This window comes from Squalius cephalus (assembly GCF_949319135.1).
Source record: "Squalius cephalus genome assembly, chromosome: 9".
Lineage (NCBI taxonomy): Eukaryota > Metazoa > Chordata > Actinopteri > Cypriniformes > Leuciscidae > Squalius > Squalius cephalus.
The window spans coordinates 45,028,275-45,052,794 of NC_137130.1; the positions used below are offsets into that span (position 1 = coordinate 45,028,275).

General features: G+C 38.5%; 2 protein-coding genes across 5 annotated transcripts in view; both read right to left on the reverse strand.

Annotated features, from left to right (window-relative positions):
- Positions 1 to 438: 438 nt before the first annotated feature.
- On the reverse strand, positions 439 to 1,383 carry LOC307163973 (putative inhibitor of apoptosis; the record flags this gene model as incomplete). The annotated part of the gene is made up of 1 exon (XM_079880320.1): positions 439 to 1,383. The coding sequence occupies one exon, from the start codon at positions 1,381 to 1,383 to the stop codon at positions 439 to 441; it is 945 nt and encodes a 314-aa protein (XP_079736446.1).
- A 14,174-nt stretch (positions 1,384 to 15,557) lies between these two features.
- ranbp2 (RAN binding protein 2) overlaps positions 15,558 to 24,520 on the reverse strand; it is a 73,260-nt gene continuing 64,297 nt past the window's right edge. For all 4 annotated transcript variants that reach the window (XM_079882251.1, XM_079882250.1, XM_079882249.1 and 1 more), the window contains 4 exons: positions 23,294 to 23,457; positions 21,142 to 21,415; positions 19,910 to 20,244; positions 15,558 to 16,577 (listed from right to left, as the gene is read on the reverse strand). In XM_079882251.1, coding sequence (XP_079738377.1) covers positions 16,272 to 16,577; positions 19,910 to 20,244; positions 21,142 to 21,415; positions 23,294 to 23,457 — 1,079 coding nt within the window. In that variant the 3' untranslated portion in view covers positions 15,558 to 16,271. The remainder of the gene's footprint in view (positions 16,578 to 19,909; positions 20,245 to 21,141; positions 21,416 to 23,293; positions 23,458 to 24,520) is intronic.

The following is a 24,520-nucleotide window of genomic DNA, read 5'->3' on the forward strand; positions in this document are numbered from 1 at the left end:
TTTAAATAGCGCTAAAATGTATATTTTAATATTTTAATTATATCTCTGGTTCTATGTTTTTAAAGACAAGGACGCCTCTTTCTATAAGCGACCCTCAAAATCTGTGCATACAACAAAATTACTTTTGTCTCATTGTTTGAAGAAAAACTTAAATCAGCCGGTGCTATTGAAGTTATTAAACACCCCTGAATTCGGTAATGATGCGATATGGATATCACGTTTTAATTTTAACTCAATACATTAAATGCGGTAAAGGTCTATGAACTTTAACAATAGTCGGTAAAATGAACTTAAAAATGAAATAAATCCTAACTACTTTCTAAATGTTTGTAAATCCAAAAACTGTTGTTACTGGATTGAGTGAAAATAATAAACTTGTCCTTTGTGTTTATTCATCAAGTTAAATGTAAATTTGCAAATCCAAATGATAGGAAAACTTTATGATAGGAAAGTACGGACGGCGCCTTTGACCAAGCCTCTACATATGGGGCACTTGCTCAGAGAAGGCGCACATTCTTTGCACACAACTAGGTGACCACAGGGGATGAAGACAATGTTCACTTCCTTATCCATGCAAACTTTGCATGTGCGCTCCTCTTGAAGTCTTCTTAACTGTTCCTCCATAGACAAGTCTGAAAGATCTTGACTCGGTGATGCAACTTCATTTGTCTGGGCCGTCAGGCCACGCTCAAATTCCATCTCTAAAGCAGACTCCACCGCCGCATCTTCTGAACGGTCTTCTCCAGGACCCACAGCTGGATCAACAAATTCTCTCGTGTCTCCATGAGTCAATAGCCGCTCAAATAGTCTTGGAAATCTTGCTTGAATCTGATGAACAAACTCTTGGCCCTTTTCTTGCAGCAGGTATTCACATCTTGGAAACCACTTGGCATGTTCTACCCATGGATCATCACCAGACTCCCAACATCTGAGTCCACCATCGCAAGAAAAGCACTTCACGTCATCATTACGACCAACATAGTAAAAACCAGCCTTAGCCAATTGGTCTGATCGAACAGTTATTCTTGAGGGCCAGTAGACAAATGTGAGCGACCTTTCTTCACACCGTTGCATTGCCGATACATTGAAAAGGTTAGATAAAGGTACATTATCTGCACGGTCACCTCGAACGAAGCGGCAGTTGGGGTAATGCCTCTGGTGTTCTGATACTGCACAATCTCCCGGTTCCCAGTTGCTAAGCTGGCCTCCACAACTGAAACAAGACACTCTGTCGCCCTGGCCAAGGTAGTAGAAACCAGCTTTGGCAAGCTCGGCCGGACTTACTGGTGCAAGAGTCCAATTCTGAAAGGTGTTAAGGCGTTCCTGTTCCCGACGCATGCCAGGATTGTGACAAGCCGGAGGTTGCTGGTGAGACATATCCATGTTTAAGTAAACTCCTCCGTTTGGCCTGAAACGGATGTCGCAGGGGCGGAAAACTCTCATAAAAATGACATAAAAATGGGACCACAGGGCGTGTCTGGAATGTAAATGGTTGCACATGCATGCACATAAAATGCAGAAAACAAATATTGAAATATTGAATTATTCTAAATATTATGAGCTCAGACATTTTTTTACCAGAATTTTATTTCAACATTATACTTTCATATATTGAAGAAATTTGAGTGAAAGACATTTACAGATGGTCTAACCAGAATAGAAAATCTCTGCAGGCTATCATGTTTTGCTCCAGGCTATAGTTGACCAGACTTTCAACTAATTCACCAACGTCAGTTTTTGCATTTTTTGACACCAGTGACACACAGAGATCAGTTACAAATGTCCATATAGCGAGTATTTCAATGATTTCGAATTTGTCACTACATTCACGCAACACATCCAAAACTTTTCTGAGGATTACGCCGTTCGGCTCTTTGCCGTCAAAAAACATGGGCGTTACATCAGGCCATGGCTTTGTCAAGCCTCTTACGTCATCCATTTCATTTTTGAGATTTGTCACATGTTTGGTGTCCTGCGCACAATCTTTTTTCATATCACACGCAGCGTCGATGATCCTGTGCATCAAGCCAACCATTTGGCCTCTAAAATAATCTTTAAACATAGAGTCCAGCATAGCTCTTAAACGACACTCTTTGCCCGTGGCACACTCACACGCCGGAGGATAATTGTACCCCGTATCGCCAGAACTCAACGGGGAGTCACTCTCCTTTAGGTTTTGCGTCGCCATTTTTTTTCAGCTTTTCGAATTTTTTTCCAACTTTTTGTTCCTGGAATCTCCCTTGCGGTACAATCGTGCGTTAATGCGCAGAAGTTTGAGGGTCAGAAGTTTGCGTCAGGTTCAGACAAACAGGACTTTCAACTTTTGTTGCAGTGGCGCAGCAGTCCGAGGCTAGTAGAGCTAGAGTAGAGCGTGTAATGTCCTGAAATATTTATCAGGCTGGGGTCCACCCACCCTGTTGTGTAGGATGTACTGGGGTTGTCATCAGGAAAGCCATAAATAACTATGTAAATTAAACCCGCATTATGGAAGTTTGAATCGTTCGAGTCATACACACAAGTGCAGCGATGGAACGCGTGAACACGAGCAGTGTGAGAGGATTCCTGAGATCTTGCGACGATCTGACTGAGAAGATTCGCTGTTTAATACAGAAGAAACTCATCAAGAAGTACTTGAGCAGGTATAAAAACCTATTTTATTTGTGGATTAAAGAATAGAATAAAAAATAGCCATTTCTATAATAAAAGTATTTCTCTCTCACTATGGACAACCAATCCCATGCATGCCAAACTATCATTATCAACATATTTTTGATAAAAGAGTTCCAAAGTTCACTTTGTCCACAAAAAGGAACTTAGCCTTAATTTACTTTATGGATGTTAGGTAAATACGTTTATTAAATTGTACACATTCATTCATGCACACATGTTATGTGTTTCTTCTCCTCTCACATTAAATCACAATTTAGAAAAAAAGAAATTAGAAACAAGTTTTTTGTAGTTGTTTAACATTTCTCAAAACATTTGTCAAATATGAAATGTTTAGTTTAGCTACTTGCACCTTATCTCACACTTTGACCGTTATCAGCTATTATCAGATACTATTGTCCTAACATAGACTACTGTTTTAGCTCTGGTTTAACCTGGTGTGCGTCTGTTCACCGTCCATCATGTACTCTAACACTGCAGCATCAGCTTGTTCATTGACTTTGAACTGGTGTATGAATGTGTTTATTTTATGTTAACTTTATTTTTGCTGTACATACATTATATTCTTCTAACTGTTTGTCTTTGGTTAACACAGCTGGAGAAGAACAACAGGGAGGTTGGAAGATACAGTAGAGGAACTACAGAATAAATATGGAGAGAAAACAGCATTAAAAAGGATCAAGTCCATAGTGAAAAAAATCAGAAAAAAGAATATCAAACGTAGGAAAAGATTTATAATTTTACTTTGTTAGTAGTGAATATGTTTCTCAATCTTCAATTTTCTTAAAATTTTTTTTTTTAACAGATGGTGACGTTCAGACGCTGAGCATTCAAACACATTCTGGAAACATGACAAACCAACAGCCTAACAACCATCTACAACGACAGCATAATAATACTAATAATAATAATAATTCTACATCATTCGGACGGCTATTAATTCAGATCCCTAATCAGCTTACCTTCACAATTGACCAGAAGAATGGTGGGACAATAGTTGCTCCAATCATGGTAGAAAAGACAATATATGGTGATGTTAACATCAGTGTGGTGAGTGTCTGATAAGTTAGTCCATAGAGTGTGGAACTTTGCATCACTACGGTGTGACAAAATACACCCACAGATTTAAGCACAACTACTTACATACATAGGAGAATATCTAACTGTAGATTGTGATCTGAGATCTCTTTCATTTTGTGTGTTAAAGTGTTAGTAGGTATTAGTTAATAACAAAAACTTTAAATCACCATAATATTAATAAAATAAAATTACAGTTTGAAAATGTTTATTTACAACGTTTTGCGTTGTGAGTGAGATGTTAGAGAAAACTGGTTGCACTATGCCTGAAACATTTATGTAGGACTGTCAAAAAATCATCAACACCTAAACTAAACATTATCATGGTTTAGTTGTATTTTTCTTAAAAATGTTTTTTTCTTAAAAATTATCTTGTTTAATCGTGTATTCATATTTATCAGGTTGATATTTAGAAATAAGCAAAGTACATTTATAAAACAAAAAAAGAACCGGTTAATGGCCTTGTGTCAGAACACAACAGGTTATTCTAACTTTGAAAAGTGTCATACAGTATTTGATTTTTACAAATACCTAAACCAACGGGCCTAAACCGTTGACCCCTGAAGTTCTGAGTTCTGAAGGTCTCTCATGTGTAGATTGAAAAAATGGTATTTTATTAGCTAAAATCATTGTCTTTATTCATAAATATGTCCTCATGGGTGTAAAATGATCTGTGCCAATGATCTGATTTTAAGAAAGATCATTTCTTATCTTTTATTTACATGGGGCGGGTAAGTCCAAGGAGGCTTCCGTGTCGTTCCGCCATCTTGAAACACTATAATACCAGAGAGGTACAAAAAGCACTAGCAGGTTTCATCATCAACACTACTATATAGTGCTCCCCAACAGATATTTTATTCTAATATTACTTATTCTAACCCTACCATTCCACTAATACTCTACTAACACTAATGAGAGTTTACTTTACACACTCTGACTCTCACAAGCGAGTTAGTGGACATGCAGGTGCAACACTACTATAGTCAACAACCAAATTATGACTTTAAAACATTAAAAAGGCGTAATTGACAAAAATTGTAATTCTGACATAAAAAAATTAAATTATGACTATGCGTCATGATAATGAGATGAAAAGTTGAAATGATGACGTACTAAATTGAAATTATGATAAAGTATTCCATAGTGAAATTTTCTGAATTCAATATAATTGTATTTGTGAAAATGATTCAGTACCGAATCTTCAAGAAACTGCTTGTTTCTGCAATTCGTGTAGGCCCCTAAGACTGTGAATAACTAAAAATGATCATTGATGAACTTGAATAACTTGAATTTTGTTGGCAATGTAAAAAATTGTCTTCCCATACCGGGAGTCGAACCCGGGCAGCCTGGATGAAAACCAGGAATCCTAACCGCTAGACCATATGGGAGACGTTGATATTTCCCGCGGCACATTTGAAAGGCTGCACTGCACGGTACAATATAATGCAGGATCATAGTTATGCCGAGCCACAGGAGAAGTTTTAATTAAATTCAAATTTTATTTATCGGTATGTAAATAAATATCGGGATAGCTTTTCCCAGGTGGAAAGAGGGACGCAGTAGACACCTACTTTCTTCTCGACGGGTAAGTCAAAGGTACGGTCTAAATGACAAGCTTGGTTGTGTGTAAATCACTATATAGAACGGTAGAACATGTACGGTAGAACATGTAACAAGTACTACATCATAACGGTAGAACATGTACAGTTAAACTCGATGATGTGCTATTGGAAGACACGTTGTCATAGATTCTTGACACATTTACCAAAGTTGAAAAAACGAGTAGATGGGAGAACCACTAGATGGGAGAAATCTTTAACAAAAAAGCCTCCAAAATCGAGGAGGTCAAAGGGCATGCTTCCTGCTATAGCTCCCCCCAAAGTCTGTTCATACGGCCACCATCAACAAATGCTAACATTTGAAACTTCTACATATATTTTGAGTAGATGGCCGGTGGTATATTCTCAGTAAAGGGTTTCACCCTAGTTCGGGAGATACGAGTAAAAATGATCTTATACGATCTTATACTTATACTTTGAATTAAGACGATGTGTGATTTTTACTTATCACAGATTGCATCTCTCAAATTGTGTGGTGATTTTCCAAATGATACAACTTTGTCTAAATAAGAGCAATGTAAAGTCCTAGGATTTCTTAAAAACATTGTGACAAACTTTGACAACATGTTTCATGTTGTATGTAACAATCTAAAGTTTTTGGACAGACGCTGCTTAGTAACAATAATACATAAATCTTCTAAGAAGATAAATAGAAAATATGATTTGATTTAAACTTTTAAGGTTATGCTTTTAAATGAAATTAGTATAAACTCTGGATGTAGTATGCTCTGAAACGCAGACTAGATTTACTGCGACATTGTCCCCCGAGACTCATTTTTTTATCTCAGAGTTTATCTCTGAAGGGTCTGGGGCTGATATGTTTATGACAACTTAAACTATTTGCTTTTTTGGATCGTTTTTATCATTGCATAAAGAACTACTTTGCCTCTCTGGAATGTAAGGTGTTTTTATTTAGCTAAAACTTTGTTTACATTTTGAAAATGTAGTTTTCTGTGATGGTCGTTTTTAGGTGTACGGGATAGCTATGGAAACCCCCACCATAAAAGTTGAAACCCCCAGATGGACAAAAAATGCTGGTTGAATCTTTTTCATATAAATGAGATTTAAGACGACCAAGTACAGTTTTTGAACAGACATTGTTTAATAACAATTATACTTTAGGTCACCGTTAAGCAAAATAATTTATATCATACATAAGTACAGATAAATAGAAGATGAGTATGTATTCAAACTTTAAAGATATAATTTAATCAATCTTTTAAAATATCTAATGTAAACGTGTAAGGTTATGCTTTGAAATGAATTTGGTATGGAAAGGCGTTAGCAGACTAACATGACATACGCTCTGACACGATGCACAGAGGCTCATCTGTCATCCGATATCCTGAAACTATCATTATTGTCAAGTAACTTCTTTCTCAGCGCTGATCGGAAGGACCTTATTTCTGGAAGATTCCCAGTCTCTAAATGTTCTCATGGTTGCTCTCTCTGAAGATAGACCTATGTTGTTGTCATTTTCTCACAGATTCAACTTAAGAAATTATTGAACATTTCACAGGCGTGAGATGACTTGTGACGCTTCAAATTATTTTACATACCCATGATAAAAAAATATATACTTTAAGTTCAAGTCGAATTTTTCCACAGACCATCGTTGTAGAATATTTGTTTTTATTAAGACTTTTAATAATATATTTAAATTTTATTTTTAAAAGATGTCATTTAAACTTTTAACACAACACTCACAATGTCTCATCCCATCACTGAATACACTCCTCTGAGACGCTGGTGTGAGAGAGAACCACTCTGTGATTTTGTATTATAGCCTATTATATTATATAAAAGGATAGAATATAAAGAATATAATGTTTTATGTAAGATGGATTTTATTACTTTTGTTTATCTAAAACAATTGGTTTCAGCAGATATTTCTTTATATACTTATAAAGAACAGAATGTTTTTTAACTTTAGTTAGTGTGAGATAGACTTCACAGTGTCACTGTTACCTCTGGAAATGGAAGGAGGGGATGTCAGAATGCAGCATAGACACACAGACACACGCGCGCCCCCGTCGGCCTGCTGACAGACACGAGCGAGGGCCTCTGTTTGAGAGACTTTTTTATTAAGACTATTAATAATGTATTGAATTTAATTTAAAAACATGTTATAAAGATATCATTTAAACTTTGAAATAAATTTAGCCCTAACACAATGTCTCATTCTGATCGCTGAATAAACCCTAGGAGTCAGAGACGCTGGTGTGAGAGAGAACCACTCTGTGATTTATAGCTCTCAACAGCTTCTTGAACACATAAGTTCAAAAGTCGTAACTCTCTAAACATGTGAGATGAATTTTATTCTTTTTACAAGCATTTCAGTATATTTTTGTAATATATTTATATTATGTTATTTGTGAAATATAAAACATTATTCTCACTTTAAATGAGATATACTTTACTGGCTTTACACTTTCACTGGGCTCAGGAATGTGGAGTGGGGTCCTGTTTCATATGTCAGAGCACACACACACACACACACACACACACACACACACACACACACACAGACACGTGTGTTTTACTTTTGACGCACATACATTAGAGGCGTGCTCCCTATGTTTTGAGACGGTGCTTTGAGAGACATTCAGGAATGACTAGATGAATTCAGTTGTGTAAAACAATTTTGAACCCATTCATACATTGCATTTTTGTGGACATCCATGGTAGGACATACTTCAACTTTCTAAAATAAGGTAAGATGATTTTTACATGTAAGATATATTGTATAAGCATTTCATTATATACTTTTAAAGGATAGAATGTTTTTCAACCTTAGTTTAATTGTTTTAGATTATATCATTTATATTATATAAATGATAGAATATAAAGGATATAATGTTTTATGTAATTTTTTTCTAAAACTAAAACAATTGGTTTTAGTAAGCTTTTTATTTTAAAAAGAACAGAATATTTTTTCAACCTTAGTAAAATTATTTTATTTTATATTATACACTTTTAAAGGTATGTTTTCCAACTTTTGTTAGTGTGAGATTGGTATGCAAAGGAGGGGTCAGAGCTCAGACGGAGAGGGGGCGCGGACACAGACACACGCGTGCACCATTCTGAGTGCTCTGGTGAGCTCATACAGGAAAGGAGTGTTTTTGTTTTACCACTTTTAATAATTCATTGATTTTAAAAGCATTATTACAACTTTAAAACATTTTTAAACTTTTAGGATTATAATTTCAGCCCCTGATATCTTGATCACTGAAGTCAGAGACCGTCCGACTTACAAACATGTATACAAACATATATTGTGTAAGCATTCTATTATATACTTTTTAGTAAGATATATTGTGTAAGCATTTCATTATATACTTTTAAAAAGAACAGAATATTTTTTTCAACCTTAGTTAAATTGCTTTAGATTATGTATATTATATAAAGGATGGAATGTTTATGTAAATTTTTTTTCTAAAACTAAAACAATTGGTTTTAGTAGGCTTTTTTATTTTATATTATTTTATTCATCTAAAATAATTGGCTACAATTTATATTTTACTTTAAAAAGGATGTGAAGTTTTTGTGTGGCATACGCTTCACAGTTTCACAGTGACCGAACAGCACATGTTCAGATGTCAGTGCCCGATGCTCTGGAATGCAAAGGTGGGACGGGGATGCCGAAGGCATCTGTGACACATGTCCTATATAACACACACATACATCCGTACAACATGACACCATATAACCCTTCTTTACACACACACATATGACACAAAGCTTGTTGTCTGTCACACACACACACACATCCATATAACATGACACCGGCAAAACAACATCTGTTTTATTTCCTTCCGTCAAAACTATCCTTCAAAACTATGATTTAGGACTAACTAGGTTTAAAACGGATTAAACTTATCCGGCAAAAACATATGTTCTATTCAAATAGGGCAATACTAACTGTCATACAACATGATCGATGCGTGGGAGAGGTCAATAGGTTAATCCCATAATCCCATTTGGGAAGTTCAACCCATCAATCATAAAAGGTCACAGGAAGTTCAACCTGTCACAAAGGTCAAAGGTCAAAGTCATTAATCATTTTGACACAAGCCCCCTCATATATACTACTTTCATTTCTTCATACAGAATCTCTCCATATCATTCTTTCCTTCATACAGAATCTCTCCAGATCCTTCATTTCTTCATACAGAATCTCTCCAGTTCCTTCATTTCTTCATACAGAATCTCTCCAAATTCTTCTTTCCTTCATACAGAATCTCTCCAGTACCTTCATTTCTTCATACAGAATCTCTCCAGTACCTTCATTTCTTCATACAGAATCTCTCCAGATCCTTCATTTCTTCATACAGAATCTCTCCAGATCCTTCTTTCCTTCATACAGAATCTCTCCATATCCTTCATTTCTTCATACAGAATCTCTCCAGATCCTTCTTTCCTTCATACAGAATCTCTCCATATCCTTCTTTCCTTCATACAGAATTTCTCCATATCCTTCTTTCCTTCATACAGAATCTCTCCAGTACCTTCATTTCTTCATACAGAATCTCTCCAGATCCTTCTTTCCTTCATACAAAATTTCTCCAGATCCTTCTTTCCTTCATACAGAATCTCTCCAGATCCTTCTTTCCTTCATACAGAATCTCTCCAGATCCTTCTTTCCTTCATACAGAATCTCTCCAGTTCATTCAGAATCTCTCCAGATCCTTCATTTCTTCATACAGAATCTCTCCAGTTCCTTCATTTCTTCATACAGAATCTCTCCAGTTCCTTCATTTCTTCATACAGAATCTCTCCAGTACCTTCATTTCTTCATACAAAATCTCTCCAGTTCCTTCATTTCTTCATACAGAATCTCTCCAGATCCTTCTTTCCTTCATACAGAATCTCTCCAGTTCATTCAGAATCTCTCCAGATCCTTCATTTCTTCATACAGAATTTCTCCAGATCCTTCTTTCCTTCATACAGAATCTCTCCAGATCCTTCTTTCCTTCATACAGAATCTCTCCAGTTCATTCAGAATCTCTCCAGATCCTTCATTTCTTCATACAGAATCTCTCCAGTTCCTTCATTTCTTCATACAGAATCTCTCCAGTACCTTCATTTCTTCATACAGAATCTCTGCAGTTCCTTCATTTCTTCATACAGAATCTCTCCAGTACCTTCATTTCTTCATACAGAATCGCTCCAGATCCTTCTTTCCTTCATTCAGAATCTCTCCAGATCCTTCATTTCTTCATACAGAATCTCTCCAGTTCCTTCATTTCTTCATACAGAATCTCTCCAAATCCTTCTTTCCTTCATACAGAATCTCTCCAGTACCTTCATTTCTTCATACAGAATCTCTCCAGTACCTTCATTTCTTCATACAGAATCTCTCCAGATCCTTCTTTCCTTCATACAGAATCTCTCCAGTTCATTCAGAATCTCTCCAGATCCTTCATTTCTTCATACAGAATCTCTCCAGATCCTTCTTTCCTTCATACAGAATCTCTCCATATCCTTCATTTCTTCATACAGAATCTCTCCAGATCCTTCTTTCCTTCATACAGAATCTCTCCATATCCTTCTTTCCTTCATACAGAATCTCTCCATATCCTTCTTTCCTTCATACAGAATCTCTCCAGTACCTTCATTTCTTCATACAGAATCTCTCCAGATCCTTCATTCCTTCATACAGAATCTCTCCAGATCCTTCATTCCTTCATACAGAATCTCTCCATATCCTTCTTTCCTTCATACAGAATCTCTCCAGATCCTTCATTCCTTCATACAGAATCTCTCCAGATCCTTCATTCCTTCATACAGAATCTCTCCAGATCCTTCATTCCTTCATACAGAATCTCTCCATATCCTTCTTTCCTTCATACAGAATCTCTCCAGATCCTTCATTCCTTCATACAGAATCTCTCCAGATCCTTCATTCCTTCATACAGAATCTCTCCAGATCCTTCTTTCCTTCATACAGAATCTCTCCAGATCCTTCTTTCCTTCATACAGAATCTCTCCAGATCCTTCTTTCCTTCATACAGAATCTCTCCAGTTCCTCCATTCCTTCATACAAAATTTCTCCAGATCCTTCTTTCCTTCATACAGAATCTCTCCAGATCCTTCTTTCCTTCATACAGAATCTCTCCAGATCCTTCTTTCCTTCATACAGAATCTCTCCAGTTCCTCCATTCCTTCATACAAAATTTCTCCAGATCCTTCTTTCCTTCATACAGAATCTCTCCAGATCCTTCTTTCCTTCATACAGAATTTCTCCAGATCCTCCATTCCTTCATACAAAATTTCTCCAGATCTTTCTTTCCTTCATACAGAATCTCTCCAGATCCTTCTTTCCTTCATACAGAATTTCTCCAGTTCCTTCATTTCTTCATACAGAATCTCTCCAGATCCTTCTTTCCTTCATACAGAATCTCTCCAGATCCTTCTTTCCTTCATACAGAATCTCTCCAGTTCCTCCATTCCTTCATACAAAATTTCTCCAGATCCTTCTTTCCTTCATACAGAATCTCTCCAGATCCTTCTTTCCTTCATACAGAATTTCTCCAGATCCTCCATTCCTTCATACAAAATTTCTCCAGATCCTTCTTTCCTTCATACAGAATCTCTCCAGATCCTTCTTTCCTTCATACAGAATTTCTCCAGTTCATTCAGAATCTCTCCAGATCCTTCATTTCTTCATACAGAATCTCTCCAGTTCCTTCATTTCTTCATACAGAATCTCTCCAGTACCTTCATTTCTTCATACAGAATCTCTCCAGTTCCTTCATTTCTTCATACAGAATCTCTCTAGTACCTTCATTTCTTCATACAGAATCTCTCCAGTTCCTTCATTTCTTCATACAGAATCTCTCCAAATCCTTCTTTCCTTCATACAGAATCTCTCCAGTACCTTCATTTCTTCATACAGAATCTCTCCAGATCCTTCTTTCCTTCATACAGAATCTCTCCAATTCATTCAGAATCTCTCCAGATCCTTCATTTCTTCATACAGAATTTCTCCAGATCCTTCTTTCCTTCATACAGAATCTCTCCAGTTCATTCAGAATCTCTCCAGATCCTTCATTTCTTCATACAGAATTTCTCCAGATCCTTCTTTCCTTCATACAGAATCTCTCCAGTTCATTCAGAATCTCTCCAGATCCTTCATTTCTTCATACAGAATCTCTCCAGTACCTTCATTTCTTCATACAGAATCTCTCCAGATCCTTCTTTCCTTCATTCAGAATCTCTCCAGATCCTTCATTTCTTCATACAGAATCTCTCCAGTTCCTTCATTTCTTCATACAGAATCTCTCCAGTTCCTTCATTTCTTCATACAGAATCTCTCCAGTACCTTCATTTCTTCATACAGAATCTCTCCAGATCCTTCTTTCCTTCATTCAGAATCTCTCCAGATCCTTAATTTCTTCATACAGAATCTCTCCAGTTCCTTCATTTCTTCATACAGAATCTCTCCAAATCCTTCTTTCCTTCATTCAGAATCTCTCCAGTTCCTTCATTTCTTCATACAGAATCTCTCCAGTACCTTCATTTCTTCATACAGAATCTCTCCAGATCCTTCTTTCCTTCATTCAGAATCTCTCCAGATCCTTAATTTCTTCATACAGAATCTCTCCAGTTCCTTCATTTCTTCATACAGAATCTCTCCAGTTCCTTCATTTCTTCATACAGAATCTCTCCAGTTCCTTCATTTCTTCATACAGAATCTCTCCAGTACCTTCATTTCTTCATACAGAATCTCTCCAGATCCTTCTTTCCTTCATTCAGAATCTCTCCAGATCCTTAATTTCTTCATACAGAATCTCTCCAGTTCCTTCATTTCTTCATACAGAATCTCTCCAGTTCCTTCATTTCTTCATACAGAATCTCTCCAGTACCTTCATTTCTTCATACAGAATCTCTCCAGATCCTTCTTTCCTTCATTCAGAATCTCTCCAGATCCTTAATTTCTTCATACAGAATCTCTCCAGTACCTTCATTTCTTCATACAGAATCTCTCCAGATCCTTCTTTCCTTCATTCAGAATCTCTCCAGATCCTTAATTTCTTCATACAGAATCTCTCCAGTACCTTCATTTCTTCATACAGAATCTCTCCAGATCCTTCTTTCCTTCATTCAGAATCTCTCCAGATCCTTAATTTCTTCATACAGAATCTCTCCAGTTCCTTCATTTCTTCATACAGAATCTCTCCAAATCCTTCTTTCCTTCATACAGAATCTCTCCAGATCCTTCATTTCTTCATACAGAATCTCTCCAGTACCTTCATTTCTTCATACAGAATCTCTCCAGTACCTTCATTTCTTCATACAGAATCTCTCCAGATCCTTCTTTCCTTCATACAGAATCTCTCCAGTTCATTCAGAATCTCTCCAGATCCTTCATTTCTTCATACAGAATCTCTCCAGATCCTTCTTTCCTTCATACAGAATCTCTCCATATCCTTCATTTCTTCATACAGAATCTCTCCAGATCCTTCTTTCCTTCATACAGAATCTCTCCATATCCTTCTTTCCTTCATACAGAATCTCTCCATATCCTTCTTTCCTTCATACAGAATCTCTCCAGTACCTTCATTTCTTCATACAGAATCTCTCCAGATCCTTCTTTCCTTCATACAGAATCTCTCCATATCCTTCTTTCCTTCATACAGAATCTCTCCAGATCCTTCATTCCTTCATACAGAATCTCTCCAGATCCTTCATTCCTTCATACAGAATCTCTCCAGATCCTTCTTTCCTTCATACAGAATCTCTCCAGTTCCTCCATTCCTTCATACAAAATTTCTCCAGATCCTTCTTTCCTTCATACAGAATCTCTCCAGTTCCTCCATTCCTTCATACAAAATTTCTCCAGATCCTTCTTTCCTTCATACAGAATCTCTCCAGATCCTTCTTTCCTTCATACAGAATTTCTCCAGATCCTCCATTCCTTCATACAAAATTTCTCCAGATCCTTCTTTCCTTCATACAGAATCTCTCCAGATCCTTCTTTCCTTCATACAGAATCTCTCCAGTTCATTCAGAATCTCTCCAGATCCTTCATTTCTTCATACAGAATCTCTCCAGTTCCTTCATTTCTTCATACAGAATCTCTCCAGTACCTTCATTTCTTCATACAGAATCTCTCCAGTTCCTTCATTTCTTCATACAGAATCTCTCCAAATCCTTCTTTCCTTCATACAGAATCTCTCCAGTACCTTCATTTCTTCATACAGAATCTCTCCAGATCCTTCTTTCCTTCATACAGAATCTCTCCAGTTCATTCAGAATCTCTCCAGATCCTTCATTTCTTCATACAGAATTTCTCCAGATCCTTCTTTCCTTCATACAGAATTTCTCCAGATCCTCCATTCCTTCATACAAAATTTCTCCAGATCCTTCTTTCCTTCATACAGAATCTCTCCAGATCCTTCTTTCCTTCATACAGAATCTCTCCAGATCCTTTATTCCTTCATACAGAATCTCTCCAGTTCCTTCATTTCTTCGTACATAATCTCTCCAGATCCTTCATTCCTTCATACAGAATCTCCCCAGATCCTTCATTCCTTCATATAGACTATCTCCAGATCTTTCATTCCTTCATACAGAATCTCTCCATATCCTTCATTTCTTCATACAGAATCTCTCCAGATCCTTCATTCAGAATCTCTCCAGATCCTTCATTCAGAATCTCTCCAGATCCTTCTTTCCTTCATACAGAATCTTTCCAGTTCCTTCATAAAGAATCTCTCCAGATCCTTCATTCCTTCATAAAGAATCTCTCCAGATCCTTCATACATAATCTCTCCAGTTTCTTCATACAGAATCTCTCCAGATCCTTCATTCCTTCATACAGAATCTCTCCAGATCCTTCATTCCTTCATACAGAGTCTCTCCAGATCCTTCATACAGAATCTCTCCAGTTCCTTCATACAGAATCTCTCCTTCAGATGATCCTTCAGATTGCCAGCTCCTCTTCAGTTCAGCCCACCCAAACTCAGAGGCCGTCAGGTTTAGACTTTATCTGTTGGTATTTTCTAGAATCCATAATGCCATGTATCAGAACAAGAAGTCCAGGACCTCCATCAGAAAAATAAGCCCACAACATTAAAGATCCAGTAGTGTATTGAACCGTTGGCATGGGCTACTTCTTATGTTCCCCATCGTGTCTGACAACTGAATGTGCTGGAGTGTTTTTGGATTTTCTTTTTCTTCTTTAAACACTCCCAAACAACATGTGATGATGCCAGAGCAGTTTGATTTTAGTTTTGAGGCTTTCTGACCCCAAGAAAAAACAATCCATCCAGACAGGTTTAAAATATAAACACTTTTAATAGGCTTATCTTATGGAAGATGGATTCATGATGTCCTCGCTTATTTAAATTCACAATTGTGAACAAAAAAAAATTATATAGTGTACTTTGAAATTCAGTATGCTTTGATATTTAATCAATACATTTTTGGTCAGTTTCATGTAGGTCTTACCTATGAAGTACAGAGAAACAAAGAGAGTGGATTTACTGAACAAATAATGACTCCTGATCTCTGCTGGTTATACAGCGGTATATTAAATACTGGTTACCAGTTTTCTTGAAACAGTGAAATTCTTCTGGATAAAGTGAAGCCAAGCTGCTCTATTTCTCCTGTAGTTGTATTCAATGTTTTATCATCAATAATGACACTGTATAACTAGTGAAACGCAAGCTGGAAGATGTTTAAGATGTTCAAAGCCAACCTTGAGAAAGTCCCTGTAAACTCAATCCACATCGAGGTAACTCTGGGGTAAACAAGTGTTCATAATAAAAGTAACTTCTTTTTTGCAAAGCATACATTTTATTGTCAACTAATGCAGTCTAATACAAACAGGACAAAAATAAAACCACTGCATGTACAAGATCTCACACATTTACACAAAAGTTTTGCTAAACGTAGAAAAGTTTACAACTGTCCACAGTCTGAGACGGTGATGGTTTTAGTGGGTTTGCCGTCCTTCGTGCCCAGCTCTGCTATTCTCTTCACCACATCCATGCCTTCTTTGACGAAGCCGAAAGCCACGTGCTTGAAGTCCAGGTGTTCTGCTTTCTTGAGTGTGATGAAGAACTGCGAGCTGTTGGTGTCTCTGCCGCGGTTAGCCATGGACAGCAGTCCCGGGCCCGTGTGCCTCACGTCGAAGTTCTCGTCCTCAAACTTCCCTCCGTAGATGGACCGTCCTCCCGTCCCGTCCCCGCTGGTGATGTCGCCTCCCTGAGAGAACACAGATGATTCACCTTTACTGGTGTTTGAACACTGATGTACGTTTACAACCAGTCTATAATGGGAAAATCCACCCACTCATTTTGTTATATTCTCCATACAACATCCCACTACAGTTCCCACATGAGCACCTGTACAACAATTCACAGACGATCATGACAGAACATGCTAATCCATAAGTGGAATTTAACCCTCTGAGGTCGGCAAACACGCCGGCGTGATCTGCTCGCTTTTTTCCTTATCAGTTGAATTGAGACCCGAAATACTCTTTTGACTTTGATTTTACAAACAAGTTTCATACATCAATCGATTCTGTTAAATGTGTATTATTTTTGTGTATACTCACAATAAAAACAACAAAGTGTTGTGCTTTTTGCCAAATAAAGAAAAATAAACACGAAGCGAGTTCTGCTTTCTCTCTGTCAGTGTAGTCCATTGTGAAACGCGTCCGAAAATGAACAATAACTCAGCGAATACTCAGTCAAACAGACATACAGTCACACAGGCATGAAGCTTGAATTCTCTTCTTTTAAATGAAGTAATTCATATAAAAAACAAATATTCTCATCTTGTGAAATCTGTATTAAAAGAGAGCGATTCCAGTCGAGCTCATTACAGCTGATTCAAATGTAATGTGACTCCGCCCACGGAGAGCGCACGCTATTCAAACGCAAATGACTGAGGCAATCCTGCAAACGCCCCCATATCAGCTCGAGAAAACACAAGTTTATTCACCGTCTCGCAGCGCTGTGAGGAATAATACTATCGTAATAATAATAATGGAAAATACCTCAGAAGTGCGGGTATTTCGAAGAGCAAGGATCAGACTGAGCTGAGGAATACAGTAGTAGGCTAAGTTTTTTTTCCTTCTCACGTGAATCGGGTTTCTGTTTATGAATGAATGAACGGCAGAGATGCGCGCTGTTTACCACAGCTCGCAAAAAGACAGTTTAAATTTAAATCGCGTTTGTGAATGAATGATGATGTTTTAGCAAACTGTATTGCTATAGCCTACTGAGATGAGCAAAAATCGACTGAAATATGTTGAAATAAAATGTAGGCTATTTGTATAAGCAACGTATTAAACTGCAAATTAACATTTATATGCCCTAATATTTCATAAAGGCAATGTTACAGTCAGGCGAAATATGAAAGACAACATTTTGTTGACTAGATTTGGGTACAGTTTTTACTGTAGAATATACTGTAAGATTACACTTGAATTGTTGTAATTGTAACCTTTTTAATAAAAAAATATATTTACAAGGTAGATGTAAAACTATTAAAAGGTAAATATATTTTTTTTCTTTAAATAATTTGTATTGTGTTTTATTAGTAACAAATTTGGGGAGAGGATAAATATTCCAAAACTGAAAATACAGTATGAGAATTAACTGCACAATTACTAGACATGTTTACCTTGGATATTATACAATTTGCAAGCACAATTTGTGAAAAAAAAAAAAAAAAAAAAAAATGTATATAAAAAAAATAAATAAAATTATATTATATGTGTGTATGTGTATATATGTGTATGTGTATATATGTGTATGTGTGTATATGTGTATATATATATATATATATATATATATATATATATATATATATGTGTGTGTGTGTGTGTGTGTGTGTGTGTATATATATATATATATATATGAAGAGTTCAGATGCAAAAGCCTCTAAATGCCATCTGAAATTTTCTTCTAGAATGATCATTTTTATGAAGCTTGTATATTTAAGTTAGCTATAGGTGACACACCTGAATGAATGGCTCATTAAGTATGCAGGGGCATTGTCTCATCAGGTGTGAACTAATGAACATCCTTCGGATGAGACGTTAAACCGAGGTCCTGACTCTCTGTGGTCATTAAAAATCCCATGGCATTTCTCGTAAAGAGTAGGGGTGTAACCCCGGTGTCCTGGCCACATTCCACCCATTGGCCCTTACCAATCATGGCCTCCTAATAATCCCCTTATACATTGAATTGGCACTATCACTCTCTCTCCTCTCCACCTATAGCTGGTGTGTGGTGAGCGCACTGGCGCCGTTGTACTGTGGCTGCCGTCGCATCATCCAAGTGGATGCTGCACACTGGTGGTGGTTGAGGAGAGATCCCCTGATATAATTGTAAAGCGCTTTGGGTGTACAGTAGTACATATGAAAGCGCTATATAAATGCCTCATTCATTCATTCATTCATTCATTCATTCAACTACTAAATATGCATGATCGTTTACGCCCCATCTGCATATTGCCTTTCCAAACTAAAAGTGTTTCACAAAACTTAAATCAATGTATCGTTTTATGTGAATGATTAGGCAGGATGATTTTCACATTATTTTGAAGAAAAAACTCTAGGAAAAAACATCCATTAGTCAAAAGTCTTATTGACACATATTTAGTATGTGTTTTGTGGCCTTATTTCAGAAACTTTCATTTTTAGTTTTTTCAATAACCATGCATAAACATTATTCTCTCAAAAATGAAAACATGTACATACATGTGGCTCACATATTATGGTAGCCCTGTTTGTGCTAAATAGAGTGTAATTTTTTTTTGCCATTGATATGTTTATAAGCAACTGAAAAAAGCACAAATGTCAGGGCATGTCAGAACATCTCAAGGACCCCAAAAACACCCCAGACCTCAGAGGGTTAAGTTAACTCCACAACAACTACAGTACATAAACTCTCTCCATCAGTGACCCCAGTTCGAACATGTAACAATGAACGGCGCTACTGACAAGTTTCTGACATTTTGGCTATTGAGATTCTCCAGTTTTGTTATTGAGTAACCAAAGCACGAACTGTACAGGCTCCGCCCTCTCCTGGAAAGGGGGCGGGGAGCAGCAGCTCATTTGCATTTATTATTGCATGCGTTTTCCCCCAAATGATCTGTGGGGTATTTAGAGCTGAAACTTCACAGACATACTGGGGACACCTGAGTCTTATATTACATCCTGTAAAAAGGGACATAATAGGTCCCATTTCAAATCAAATTGAATGCTTTAAGAATTTAAGAGAAAAAAAAAATGTTTATGAAACATCCTAAACAATAAAATAACAGTAAAACCCACAATTTCAACCGTCACAGTTCAAATAACGCAATGAATGATAATGCAGACTCGCTCACTGACAGTAGATGGCGCCTATGAAACAGCAGAAACACAGCATCATGATTACTGTTTTTTCGTCCACAAATTTAAGACCTCTTAAAGCGATAACTAAGACTTTTCTTTTACATTTAGTGAGAACATATTTAAGGCCTTAAATGTTATGATTTTTTAAGGAGTCATGCTGTGTTTTCAGATGGTGCGGCCTCACCTGACACATGAAGTCAGGGATGATCCTGTGGAAGACGGAGCTCTGGAAACCGAAGCCCTTCTCGCCCGTGCAGAGAGCCCGGAAGTTCTCCGCCGTTTTGGGAACGATGTGAGCGAACAGCTCCATGACGATTCTCCCAGCCGGCTCGCCATCGACAGCCATGTTGAAGAACACCACAGGGTTGGAGTCTCGTGAATGCGCCTCGGCCACGGACACCTGAGCGCAGTCGGCCCGAGACATGAGGCTCTGGCAGTCGACGAACGCTCGTCTGAAGGACTCGGCCAGCTCTGGAGTCTTGAACTTGGCCGCGAGCTGCTCCACCTTCCCGTCTCCCTCTGTTTGTGGGAACACACACATGTGAACAACACTGCCCAGCACAGGTTACACTAGGGCTGTCAAATAAAAATAACATTTTTAAATATTCATCGAATTAAAAAAAATCCTGCACATTCTAATGCGAAAAACGTGCATTCAAATTTTGGTGTGTCAAGAGGCCCGCGAGACATGATGACGGCGTAACTGATGCGGTTTGTGTTTGTTAGCTTATCCAGTACACAGCACGGTGAGGCTGCGTTGTTAATGTGAAACATGGCGGGAAAAGGCTTCCTGCTGACGAAAACCCACTCAGTTGGAGGCAAAAATCGTGCAACGACACACTTACACATCGGTCAGAGCGGAGTGTGTGTGTTCATCAGCTGGAAGCATTGCCAAAAGAAAGCGCTCAGCACTCGCTCAGATCAAGTGGAGCGTCTAATGTTTTTGATGAACAATATGTAGATGTAGTGAGTAGAAGTGTTTCTGAATGACAGTTTGCTATTGTGTGTTCATGTAGTTCATTACGCTGTGTGTTGAAGTGTGTTTTCTCTCAGGTTACTGATGCACAAACAGTTTTATGCACTACTGTAACCTAATTTTCCTTGCATGCACATTAAGGAAATTATATTTTAAGAACAATTATTTCAAAAGTTAATGCACTTTAAAAAGTTAATTTTTTTTTTTACAGTAATTTCATTTCCAAAAGTTGCAATGCTTGATTTGGTTTATAATTGCTTATTGCGCTCACTTGCGTCCTCTTGTGGGCATAGGAGACAATACAGTACTTTTTTCCAGTAACATTAAGTATTGCCTAATATAATTAGAATTTTGCCAATATTTAAGAAAGAAATCCGAGTTTAGCTTTTCAGCCATTTTGCCAGCGCTAGTGTCCAGCGGATGCGGTGCGAGGGCTGTACCTGAGTAGTCGGTGGCGGTCCACACCAGCGCGTTGGCCGAGGTGTTCATGGGCTTGAGCTCGATGCTCTGGCTGATGGTGTGGTTAGCACAGACCTTCAGCACCTGCTCGCGTCTCATCAGCACACGGTAACACTTCTTGACGGGGTGGAAGAGGATCTTGATGTCTCCCACGCCGCGCTCCTTCCACTGGTTGAGCTCGCGGTCCCAGCGGTAGAGTTTGGTTCTTTCTTTGAACAGGATCTCCTCGTCCTCCTCGCCAGACTTCACCTCCACCTGCAGGAGTCATGTCAACACGTCAGCTCCCTGTATAAATACCCACTTAAGAGGGAGGCTAGTGCCCCCTAATGGCGAGGAGAAGCATAACCTCTAAATGTAACCGTTACCGTTGTTACAAGCTCAAACACAGCTTTTATAAATGTTAAACCTTTAAGGGATGAGACAAAATTATAAATTATATTTATATTTATTTTAAAATGTATGCTTCAGATGTTTAGATGTGCAGACGTGCTGAGTGAAAATTCACTCTCTTAGATGGCGTAGATGGCACTTATGGACCAGCAGAAATACAGTGGTTACCCCGGTTAGATCTGTAAACTAAACAGCGCCGCGCTTCTTAACACGATTTACACATTATATGGAGATAAAATGGGAAAAAATGCCATCAAAACTTTCTGATTACAATCATATAACTGTGAAAGCCTGGGCCAGTAGAAGCAACTAGGGATGTCCCGATCAGGTTTTTTTGCCCTCGAGTCCGAGTCCGAGTCATTTGATTTTGAGTATCTGCCGATACCGAGTCCCGATCCGATACTTAATACATAAAAAAAGAATAAAGAAGAGCGAAAAAACAGATCCAGGATGTTCCTTATTTTTTATTTAATTCACCTTATTTTAACATTCAACAACTCTGTTAACAAACAGAGCACTTCTGTGAGGTAGCTTGAACAATCAAGTAATAAATTCTACACTTTTGGACTTTAGTGCAACAGTAAATATAAAAAAGTCTAATATATAAACAAATAGCGCCTCAACTTAAAATACCCGGCAGGCATGTGAACAAATAAAAAATAAAAGTGCTACAGTGTTTGCAAAGCCAGTAATGTGCTTTTAGGAACTGCACTCCTAACTCTTACACCGTTTTCACACTGCACTGTAGCAGAGCGTGCAGAGCGTATTTTTTTCGCCGCCCATGTTACCAGATTAAACCAGGCTTTAGAGCATTCACACCGCGCGCAGAGGCGGCGCGGCAGTGCGTAGTAGAGCAGAGCAGGAGTGCCGCGATCGTTTCGGCGCCGAGTCTATTTTTGCTGCGCCGCTTACGCTGAATTAAAGTGACAATACATTGATCATGGCCAAAATACACCGCAGTTTTATCCAAAAAGTGCATTGATGATATCTATTGTGTTTTAAACAGTCAATCAAATGACCAACAGCAATTTAAAAAGAAAACAAATGTCCAAAAACAAACTTGCCATGACAATAAAAACAAAGATGAACAAAAAGTTATATGAAATTATTAATAAAATAAGCTTCTTGACAAGTCTTTATTCTTAAATGTATTTGAAAACGAAAAAAGCAATGCCAACTTATCCATTATAGAGTAGCCTACTCTGTCTGTAACCTGCCCTACACAACCCGCGGTTCAGCCGCGCGTGACAAAAGCTGCCAGTGTGAAAGCAAAACGCGCGTGTCCTGCCCCTGCTCACCATACCACTGCTCCTGCGCTGCTTACACTCTGCTAACGCGTGCAGTGTGAAACCGCCGTAACTCTGTGCCACCGCATAACTATAGATGTGTTAAAGAATAATGAGAATATATATACATAATCCGAGTCCTGATCGGGAGGTAACGTCCGATTCCGATCGAGTCTGAAAACACGTGATCGGGCCCGATTTCCGATCAAGTGATCGGATCGGGACATCCCTAGAAGCAACAGCATCATATTTTTAATGTGAAACTTGTAGCGTGCACATTTAAGTAAATCATAGCCATATTAAAGCATAGCCTCTTCTCCTTCATTGATGTTTAATAAGCAATAACATTAAACAATGTGCTGCGCTTCATCAAACACACTGCGCATATAAAACTCTGTGATTTCAGGTTTACTTCCGGTTAATCGTGCGGCCCTGGATCCACCTCACACACACTCACCTCTGGCAAGGACACGATCGGCTCAAAGTGGATCTCCTCATTACGGGGAGATTCGTCATCACTGCCCTCCTCTTCTCCTTCATTGTGTGCTTCCCCTCCTTCATTTCGTGCTGGTGCACTACCGAAGACTGTGGCACCGGCGTTTGACCACGAAAAATTTTCATCTACAGAAATAAACATGAGCGTGTGAAAACACTAAAAACATTACACTGTCAAAAGCTATACTGACAGCAGCAGTGTGTACAAACACATGAGTGGCTTATAAAAACACAATGAGAGAGAGAGAGAGAGAGAGAGAGAGAGAGAGAGAGAGAGAGAGAGAGAGAGAGAGAGAGAGAGAGAGAGAGAGAGAGAGAGAGAGAGAGAGAGAGAGAGCACTTCTGTTTCATGCTCTTGCCTGCGGACCGAAGTGTTTTAGGGCAAAAGATACCGCAAGAAGCTACTTTGACTGGTTCGGCCCACGCTCCATTCACAGGGTGTCCCTCCGTTATCACTCCCCAACCCGGTCTGTGGCGACTACCCTGCGATCTGAAATCAATCCCATTATCACCCCTTCCAACAAGAACTCCCCGTCTCGCCAAATGAGCAGAGCCCTGAGACATTGGGCTGAGACATGCACCTTCCAGTGAAGATCTCTGCCGGGACTTGATTTCAGAGAAGCAAACCATCTCTGAAAATCTCGCATGAACAGCAGCCCCAAAGACACCACTGCTATGAGTGGAGCTCGTATCTATACAGGAAATATCATACACCAGGACTCTAGATGACCACAGTCTTTCCCAATGTTTCATCACATCCTCAATGCAATCCTGGAAAGGTGGAAGTGTCTGATGCACTGTTGAAGTAGCAGGAGGAAATTCCCATCTAGTCTCGAACACTTTATCCGCTGGACGGCACAATGCCTAACCGGTTATCCGCTGGACGGCACAATGCCTAACCGGTTATCCGCTGGACGGCACAATGCCTAACCGGTTATCCGCTGGACGGCACAATGCCGTACTGGTTATCCGCTGGACGGCACAATGCCTAACCGGTTATCCGCTGGGCGGCACAATGCCTAACCGGTTATCCGCTGGGCGGCACAATGCCGTACTGGTAATCCGCTGGACGGCACAATGCCTAACCGGTTATCCGCTGGGCGGCACAATGCCGTACTGGTTATCCGCTGGGCGGCACAATGCCTAACCGGTTATCCGCTACCAATGCCTAACCAGTTTTCCCCTCGAA